The 10,004-nt window shown below is 34.7% G+C and overlaps 2 protein-coding genes across 2 annotated transcripts; one reads left to right on the top strand and one right to left on the bottom strand.

The window, feature by feature from the left end:
- Positions 1-273: 273 nt before the first annotated feature.
- lg17h1orf35 (linkage group 17 C1orf35 homolog) lies at positions 274-3,570 on the top strand (the record flags this gene model as incomplete). Its single annotated transcript, XM_024273534.1, is given in 4 exon segments — positions 274-346; positions 753-826; positions 935-1,051; positions 3,133-3,570. Coding segments are annotated over 4 exon segments (523 nt in total), but the record flags the coding sequence as incomplete, so codon positions are not given.
- A 2,285-nt stretch (positions 3,571-5,855) lies between these two features.
- On the bottom strand, positions 5,856-9,705 carry arf1 (ADP-ribosylation factor 1). The gene is made up of 5 exons (XM_024273533.2): positions 9,556-9,705; positions 8,554-8,777; positions 8,337-8,447; positions 7,060-7,184; positions 5,856-6,976 (listed from the first exon to the last, which is right to left on the bottom strand). Exons 2-5 carry the CDS (start codon positions 8,696-8,698, stop codon positions 6,818-6,820), a joined length of 540 nt encoding a protein of 179 aa, XP_024129301.1. The 5' UTR covers positions 8,699-8,777; positions 9,556-9,705; the 3' UTR covers positions 5,856-6,817.
- Positions 9,706-10,004: the final 299 nt, after the last annotated feature.

Raw genomic sequence — 10,004 nt, 5'->3', positions numbered from 1 at the left:
CTTGCACAAAATCTTTTGTTTTTGTGGAAAATTGAAATTTATTTACAAAAGTTAATATTAATTATCCAATTTTAATGAATTGGAGCGTCTTAACAGAGAGTCTCATTTATACCTTGAAATGAGTCAAATTATTATGTATGTAAGGATGCTGGTGGTGAACATTCTTGGATGTTTGGTGACTTTTCTCTGCAGTTTTAGGTTGAGCTGAACCTGCTGTTCAGAGAAGATAAGATGTTTGTTTGTGTTGACTCCATCTTTATTTCCCTCTTGAAGTGTGGGGTCACGAAAAATGGTGCTGTCCCAGAAAGAAAAGGAGGCGGCTAAAATGGGCCTGCAAATTTTTACAGTGAGTTATTTCCCTTCAGTTGTGTTTCTACATTACCCATAATGCCATCTGGAATCATTATTACACATAAACTGCATTGTAAATGTCAGACATGAGTAGTAAATGTGGATTTTCGTTTTTTAGCAGAATAATGACACAGACTGGTTGAAAGAAACTGAGTTGATTCAAGACAATTTGATTAAATATTAATTACATAAATGTAGTAATTTAATAGGGTAAGAAAAACAGTGATTTAAACTGGAAATATATTTATATTTTGCTTGCCTAAAAGAAAATAAGAAATTTCTCTAAAGCAAAATCAATTTATGAATTTGATTAGTAGATATTACAATTTCCAAGCAAATATAGATTTTTTGTACCAAGTTCTAAGAAATGCTGTAATATAAAAATCTTGTTTACTTTTCAGCATCATAAGACTGAAGGACCCCAAGAAACAACAACAACAACAGAGAGTGCAGCCAAACAGGAAACTGAAGACAGGTGATGCAGCCGGATATCCTAATACCTCCTTTAGAATGAATCTCATCTAACTTCATGTAAGACAGGAGTGGATGAATAAACATTCACAACCTCTTTCTTTCATTTTAGACGCGAAAGTAAAAAGAAAAAGAAAGAGAAAAAGAGCAAAAAGGCAAAAAAGGAGAAGAAGAAGAAAAGAAAAAGACAGGATTCGTCCTCTTCAGAGTCCGACGACGACTGCAAAAGGTTTGTCACGTTCTTCATATTAACCTAGAGGATCAGATTCACGGAATAAATATTATTATTAGTTAAGAAACTACAACTACGTTTAGCTTGAAACATTTCTGTTGAAGTCGGGAGCACATTTATTTGTACTCCCATGACAAATAAAGGAGTTTTTATATTAAAAAATATATTTATTGTGAGGTTTTAAAGGTTTTTACACTTTCTTCATGTATAGAATCTTTAAAAATGACCCATAAATATGGTTAAAAACATTAAAGTTTGGAATATTATCCTAAAAACACCAAAGTAAAGTTGATTGAACTGTTCTTCATGGTAATAACTGTTGAGGTTTGTGAGGATCAATATTTTGCTGCAGTGGCTAAAATTTGAATTTGTGGCTCAGAAAATCATTTAACCTCAATGGAAAAGTGTAATAATATCCTCTGAGGATAATCATCTTTGTAAATGGTTTCCACTAAGACTTATAAGTCATATAGGACTTTAAATAAATATTTATATTTCAGATTAGATTTGTTTCAAACATGTAAAACAATTAAAAATAATCAATGGTTATTTAAACTTATCCCTTTATCTACTCTTCACATATTAATCAATTATACTCCACATAATTATATTTTCTATTATTCCACAATCAAGAATTGGATATTTTTTTTATTTATTCATCTTGTATTTTAAGAAAAGTTTCTCTTTAAGTAATTTTTGGACATTGTTTTGGTTCTGGAGACTGTTCCATGTTCTCATTCCGCACACCGACTGTCACACACCTGCTGGATGTTAAAAAAACACCATAAAAATGATTTTTTAAAAGTTAAATATCATATAATTGGGGTGGGATTTTAAAATTTTCATTCTTTCCACTCCCTTTTAAGTATCAATTGAACTGTATGTGTCAATCATTATGTTAAATAGATTTAATGTGTTTACATGCAAAAATGTCTATTTATAAACAATAACAATGATGGCGTCAAGAATATAACATCATTTTTTTATTTGAGAATACATTTATAAATTAAAATTTTAAACATATGTGATATATTTGTGTATTTTTCATTTTATATTCCTTTGTTTTTACAACTAACATTGTTGAGCCCAATCAATCAATAAAAATAAAAAAATCTAACCTGTTTACTTGCAGCTCTTATTTTGAAGGATACACAAATTATTATTATAAAACTAAGTCTGCAGACATTACAGCAGAAATAACTTTATAAACTGTTAAAACAAGAGAATGTCCGTCAATCAGGCAGCAGAAGGAATATAAACCTTTTAAATTCTCTGCATTACCATATAATTACAATAATAAAATTACTTTCAGTTACTGAAGATAGTTAAATTAGTTGATCTCCAATCTTAATCTCTTCACTTGATGTACCAAAATGTTATTTATATTAATTATTTTTCTAATAAAAAGAATAATCTACTCATATTTCTGTTTTTTAATTTGCCTATACTGTAATAAATAATGAAACAGTGTTATTTCTACTTGCATATTCATCTTATTTATTGTTACTTAACTATTCTTGTTGATCTGATTCTATGTTGTTAAGGTATAAATATCTGATTAGAAGTTATGAACTGGAAAATTATCATTCATGTATTGAAAATGGTACAGTAGAGCCGGGGTGGGATTATATAAATTTGATTCCTTCTGCTCCCTTTCAAATAATCTCTGATTTGATGCCTTTGATGGCTTGAAATAATCCATTTCTAATCTAATCTATTATTATTTTTCATTAAGTACATTTACTTACTTGCATCACCTCAAAACCACACTTTTTCTGAGCTCATATCATGTTTTTTTAAACATTTGTTTTAATTGTAAAACTGCACGCTAACACAAGGGGGCGCTCACAGACTAATATATCCATTTTAAGACTTTCAGTTTAAAAGAAAGTTTTTAGAAATGTCAGATTTATCCTGTAGTTAAGGAGGACCCTTAATGAAGTTTTAAAAACTTAAAACATATCATATTTCTATCTTCTTTTTCCGTTCTTTTCTTTGAAGCCTCGTGAAGGCAGCTGAACCAACCAGAGCTCCACCACACGCCACTTATTGATTGTTTGCTTCCTTTTGATTTCCAGACAGAGAAAGGACCACCACCATCATCATAATCCATCATACCGCAGTCAGAGTGGAGCCAGACCCCATGACAGCCATTCAAGGGGGGGTGCAAAGGCCGAGCGGCCGCCTTCCCACCCCCATCGTCGACATAAGCGCCACGACACAGACTCTTCTGATGGGGGGTCCCCTGCTCGCAGTCACCCCGCCATGCACAAGAAGGCCCCCGCTGATGCCGCACAAAGCCACAGGCGGCGCCACGACACGGACTCGGACGACTAATGTCCCACCCCCCTCCAACCAATTCACGGATGTGTAATGTGTACCAGCCGCGAGAGCCGGGCGGACCTCGGATGGAGACGAGTCGGCGTGACAGATGTTAGCCTCATGTTGAAATGAAGCGGAAGCTGCCGTCTGTTCTCCTTTAACCTTTGATTTAAATAAAACTGCTAACAAACATCTTTAGTCTTTCTCCTTTCTGCACATATTTTTTAATTAATTGTTTGAATGCTTACCAAGCATTCACACTATAGTAATTCTCCATAACTGCTTGTATTTTTGGTATTCATAAATGTTCTAGTTTTTGAAATATTGAACAAAATATGCCTCATTTGAAATGAATGAGAGCCTTCACATGTAAGCATTTTAAGTAGATTAGCAACAAGCCTTTAAATATATTTATGAGCTGTTTTAATCTTTTGTGGTAATTAAAAAAAATTGAGTTTAGCTAATATTTTACCCACTTGGGGGTTTTTAAGATAATTTAGAGTTTAGCTTCAATTTTAGCAACAGACTAACATTTTTGACTAATTTAGTTTATTGAGGAATTCTATGCTACTTTGGAGTAGCATTTTAGCAACGTGCTAACGTTTTTGGTGTATTTGATAGGCTAATTCAGAGTTTAGCTTCTATTTAAGCAACATGCTAGCGTTTATGGCTAATTTGCTAACTACTGTGGATTTTTATTGGCTAATTTAGAGTTTAGCTTCTATTTTAGCAACGTGCTAACATTTTTTTGGTGTATTTGATAGGCTAATTCAGAGTTTAGCTTCTATTTAAGCAACATGCTAGCGTTTTTGGCTAATTTGCTAACTACTGTGGATTTTTATTGGCTAATTTAGAGCTTCTATTTAGCTTAGAAGTTTAAAATAGAAGTTTAGCTTCTATTTTAGCAACAGGCTAACGTTTTTGTATAGTCTACTGAGGAATTTTAGGCAACTTTGGAGTTTAGCTAGTATTTAAGCAATGTGTTAGCTTATTAGGGTAATTAATCTACTGGTGTTGTTATGCTACTTTGGAGTTTAGCTAACATTTTAGCAACGTGCTAACGTTTTTGGTGTCTTATATAGGCTAATTCAGAATTTAGCTTCTATTTAAGCAACGTGCTAGCGTTTTTTGCTAATTTTCTAACTACTGTGGATTTTTATTGGCTAATTTAGAGTTTAGCTTCTATTTTAGCAACAGGCTAACATTTTTGACAAGTTTACTGAGGAATTTTAGGCAACTTTTGGAGTTTAGCTAGCATTTAAGCAATATGCTAGCTTATTAGGCTAATTTGTTATCTACTGATGTTTTTTGTGCTATTTTGGAGTTTAGGTAACATTTTAGCACTAATGTTTTTGGCTAATTTGTTATCTGAGGTTTTGGCTAATTTCTTTTCAAATAAATTTTTTAGGCTGATTTAGGGTTTAACTTCTATTTTAGCAACAGGCTAACATTTTTGACAAATTTAGTTTATTTAAGAATTTTAGGCAATTTTGGAGTTTAGCTAATACTTAAGCAACAAGCTAGCTTTTTTGACTAATTTGGCATCTAATGTTTTGGGGCTAATTTGGAGTTCAGCTCATATTTAAGCAACACACTAAATAGTTTGCAAAATTGACATTAGGGATTTTTTTTGTAATTTTTACAACAAATTTTTCTGAAATTTAGGTCAGCTTCAGCGCTCTTAACAGAATTTCCATTTTTTATATTTTTTTTTTAGCAAATGTAACATTTTGCAAATAGCTATTGCGTTTTCAGCATATCCTTTCAGCAATTAAATTTTCAGCAAAAAGCTTCAGCATCTTCACTGACTACTTTCAGCCAAAAGCAGGTAATGCAACTTTTCTAGTTTAATTTGTAATTAAAGGTTCAGTTTCCTGACGGTTGCTCCACAAGTCGTAATAGAGCGTGTTTGCATTTGTCTTGAATCGGTCTGAAAGAGGGGATTCTTCTGACCGACAATAGAGAGGGGGGATACACTTAAAAAAAGAGCAAAGCATTCATTAAGTAGAGTGCAGAAAAGTAGACTGGTCCTTTTTATTTTGCCTCGTATCCGATAGACCACCACACACAAACCAAGCTGATATAACAGCAGGAGTGGAGGACAGACAAAGCATCTCTATATGGGACCTAAAACTCAAACAGCCTCTTCTTCCTCTACCGCCATGTTTTATGGGCCTGACTGCTTCGGCCATAGCAGCTAAATCAACCTGCAAGAATGCAGCCAGATCGCCACCCTTGCACAAAATGATGCAGGGTGTGCTTTTCTATGCAGAGCGGAGAGGAACGTCGCATTTCTTCCTGAGTCATGAAGCTCCGACACAACCACTTCTTCTTTTGGGAATTTACAACTTTTTTAAAATTATATTTTTAAAAAAGAACCTGTTCTAAAACCACATTAATGTTTACAACAAACACTTAAAAAAAGGTAAAAATACCAACAGTTTCCTAAAATTAAAAACAGGAAAAAACTCGAAAAAAATCGCTTCAAATCATTTTATTTTCAGGAGTCCCCCCCCTCCCAAAAAAGGCAAACAGAAGCTTTTACAACAAACATAACCTTGAAATATTCATTACAAATCAAAACATGTATTATGAAAAAAAAACATGTAGCCACACTCAGATTTTTTAGGAACAAAGTTTGAAAAAAATTAGGAAGTGTTTACAACAACTGAATAAATCTGCATATTTACACCAAAGATCCGTTAAAGCATGCAGATAGCTTTGGTATTGCTGTCAAAACAAATACACAGATGTGAATAAATTAAACTGAATGCTTATGATTCTAAAACAGGGATATTAAAGTTGAATTGTAAAGCAAAATAAAGGGAATTTAGTCATGTCAAGAGCAGATTTTAGTACAAAACCAGTGTTTTCGCCCTCGCAGCTACATAGGAGTCTGTTCAGTGCAGCGTTTGAAAACTTTATTTAAAAAAAGCAATAAGTGCTCATAGAAAAGTGAGGTCAGTTTAAACTTTCTACCTTTGAACTACACGGTAACTTACAGGTTGTTAGACAGTCAATGGTAAGTTACTACAGTAGCAGCAAAAGCTAAATCAGTGTATTATTCTGCTTATTGTTTATAAAAAAGCTCAGTGATCTCTTGCTACAGTTCATGACCGTCAAAGTCATCTGGTTGCATTGAGGTCAAAATGTGCTCGGAAAGTCCGTTTCTCCCATTTATCATCTATTGAAAAAGGCTGCCTGACTGCCGGAGACACTGGAATCAACAACAGTGCAATCGTCCGTCCCATTATCCAATCAACGTGCACACAAAACAGAGAAGCAAAAACAAAGGCTTTACAAAAATAGACCCACCTCACCTCATCGCTGGCACAGGTGAGGGCAGCTTTGACAATGACGGAACAGTCTCGCGACACCTTAACTGTAAGTAAAGTCAAAGACTGCGTGCAGTAGATTAGGGTTTTTCAAAGGCTCTGATCATTAATGGCTCTTGAGCTGATTGGACAGCCAATCAAGTCCTTCGTAGAGACCGTCTCCGGTGGTGGCGCAGGTCGCCTGGATGTACCAGTTTCTGTTACGCAGGGAGTGAAGGTTCAACTTGTCCGTTAGTTCTGCAGCGTTCATTGCGTTTGGGAGGTCCTACAAGCAAATAGTGTTAAAAAAATGTAAGAAAATACAGGAAAGCAGTTATGAAACCATCAAATTTTGGAGCATTGCATTACTTGTTTGTTGGCAAAAACCAACAGGACAGCATCCCGCAGCTCATCCTCCGCCAACATCCTCAGGAGCTCCTCCCGGGCCTCGCCGCATCGCTCTCTGTCATTGCTGTCCACGACGAAGATGAGGCCTGCAGAAAAGCCTCTTTAAGACACCAACATATCGACTAATAAAATAGTCGACAACTAATTTAATAGTCGATGTGTCGTTACTTTATGTTATATGTAGTCAGATTTAGTAAAGTTGAACAAAGTTGAGCGTTCAGCGCCAAAAAAATGCACTTTTTAATATTTGAGTCAGTGAGACCAAAACTTTATCTTTGGTGAAAAGTAGTTCCTTGTTTCAGATGCTAAGCCTTAAATATATTCATGGGCTAAACTTTCATCTTTTAGAGTAATTTTCAACATATTTGTCGTTAACCTAATATTTTAGCAACATGCTAACATTTTTTTGGCTAATTTGCTATCCAGTGTTTTTTTTAAGGCTAATTTAGAGCTTAGCTGCTTTGTAGCAACATGCTAACGTTTATGCCTAATTTGTTTTCTACTGAGGTTTTTTATAGGCTAATTTAGAGTTTAGCTTCTATTTTAGCAACATGCTAACGTTTATGCCTAATTTGTTTTCTACTGGGGGTTTTTAGGCTAATTTAGAGCTTAGCTTCTATTTTAGCAACAAGCTAACATTTTTGACTAATTTAGCTTACTGAGGAATTTTAGGTAATTTTGGAATTTAGCTAGTATTTAAGCAACGAACTAGCTTTTTTTTAAGCTAATTTAGCATCTACTATGTTTTTTTTTGAGAGGGGCTAATATGGAGTTTAGCTCATATTTAAGCAACACACTAAATATTTTTTGCAAAATTGGCATGTATAGAGGGATTTTTAAGCAATTTTACTAAAAATTTTTCAGAAATTTAGGCCAACTTCAGCACTCTTTCATAGTTCTTTAACAAAATTTCCAGTCTTTTAGCAAATATAACATCTTGAAAATACCTTTTGTATTTTCAGCAAATCCTTTCAGCAATTAAAGTAAATTGCGTCACCATTTTCTGCAAAAAGCTTCAGCCTCTTCAGAGACTTTTTTTCAGCAAAAAGCATTCACACTAGCATTATGCAACTTTTCAAGTTTTCAGTTAGTTTAAAGCTAATGTGCTTTACATCCACTTTATGCAAGACTCGATTAGTCGACTAATCGGAAAAAATAATCATTATTAGTCGACTATTAAAATAATCGTTTGTGGTAGCCCTTCTATAAATCCATAAAATGTCAGACTTTGAAGGTACCTTGAGTGTTCTGGAAGTAATGACGCCACAATGGTCGGATTTTGTCCTGGCCGCCAACATCCCACACAGTGAAGCTGATGTTTTTATACTCTACAGTCTCAACATTAAAGCCTGGGAGGGAAAACAAACGTCACAACAGGATCTAGTGATGAACAACCACAAAACAACTTTACAGAAGATCTTTCTGTAACGGGATTGTTACCACACTAAAACTCACCTATGGTAGGGATGGTGGTCACAATCTCTCCAAGTTTAAGTTTGTACAAAATAGTCGTCTTTCCTGCAGCATCTAGACCCACCATGAGTATTCTCATCTCTTTCTTCCCAAACATTTTAAAGAGTCCTGCAAACACGTTCCCCATGGTGGCGGTTGACGGGCACTTACTTCTGCTTGAAAAAATGTATTAAATAAAAAGGAGGGGAAAAAAGGAAACAAGAGCCCTGTAAAGGAGAAGAGAAATATGATAAGTAGCTTTCCATCTCACTTTAAAAATACAGTGGTTAAAATCTTTTAACAATAACTGTTGCTAAAATATGCCAATTTTTATTAAAAAAAAAAAGTTAAACCTACAAGAAATGAGAAATTCTTATGTTAAATATAGATCAACATGCTGATAAAGTTTTGTATATAAGAAGATTTCTAATAACAAACACTAAATGCAGGAGAGTAACGTTTCTTTCTGCTAATCTCTGCTTCTTGTTTTCTGATGCTAACCGGAAGTTCAAACAAACTGTTGCTCAAAGACGCAATAATGTTTATTTGCAGCGATGAAAGAGGCCACATTTAGAACATATTTCCTAACCGAACCGCATGTTTGCAGCGGGATTTGTGACCGACACTTCTGGAGTGAGGACTGCGCCTCACAAATTGTGCAACAACGTAAACAAACTCCCGTGCTAGCTTGCTATGTTGAAATGCTACCGGCAGCGCAACCGCTCGAGGGCAGGAGTTTAGCGCTTAGTTGACTGACTAATCACTGAAGCATCTTAAAAGACAAGATTCTGTGTCCATTTAATTAAAATAAAAAGGCGAAAATGAAACTACGAAGACAAGAAAAACGGGGGCCCTTTGGATAACAGATATAACTGTATGTGGTGCAAAAAGCTAACGCTCTCGCGATAACGACACGGGAAGAAAGCAGGTTTTAGTTATAAAGACTAAAAAAAACACCCGAAAATATTAATATAAATAGTCTATCGATAACATTTCTGAACTTACGCGGCTTCAATGTTTCCTCTAAGGCGTTTCCTTTCTTGACAGGAAAATGGCGACAGTTTGACACGTCGGATGCAAAAAAATCAAACTTCCGGGATTATCAAACAGGGAAGTCCGCCCCCTGTGGTTGAGGAGAGAATTACACATCCCTCCCTTCTGCTTAGTTTCTATCCAAGGACTCCTCTTCCCTCAACCTGTTTACCTGCTTTATTTTGAATAGATGCAAAAAGCTTTGGCAGCAATAAAACAGTAATACTTAAACTAATGCAAAAAGAAAAGAAAAGTAAGCAGTTCCAGCAACAAGACACAGAAATAAGAAAAATATAAGCATTTTTAGAGGGAAATGCATAGTACATATATAGCTATTGCAATGTCTTATTATTCTATCTATCTATTTAGGAGAGTTCACTTGAACTATTCCATTATTGTAAAGTACATGGGTTATTTTTGTC

This window comes from Oryzias melastigma, linkage group LG17 (assembly GCF_002922805.2).
Source record: "Oryzias melastigma strain HK-1 linkage group LG17, ASM292280v2, whole genome shotgun sequence".
Lineage (NCBI taxonomy): Eukaryota > Metazoa > Chordata > Actinopteri > Beloniformes > Adrianichthyidae > Oryzias > Oryzias melastigma.
This window is presented reverse-complemented; position numbering and strand designations above follow the sequence as displayed.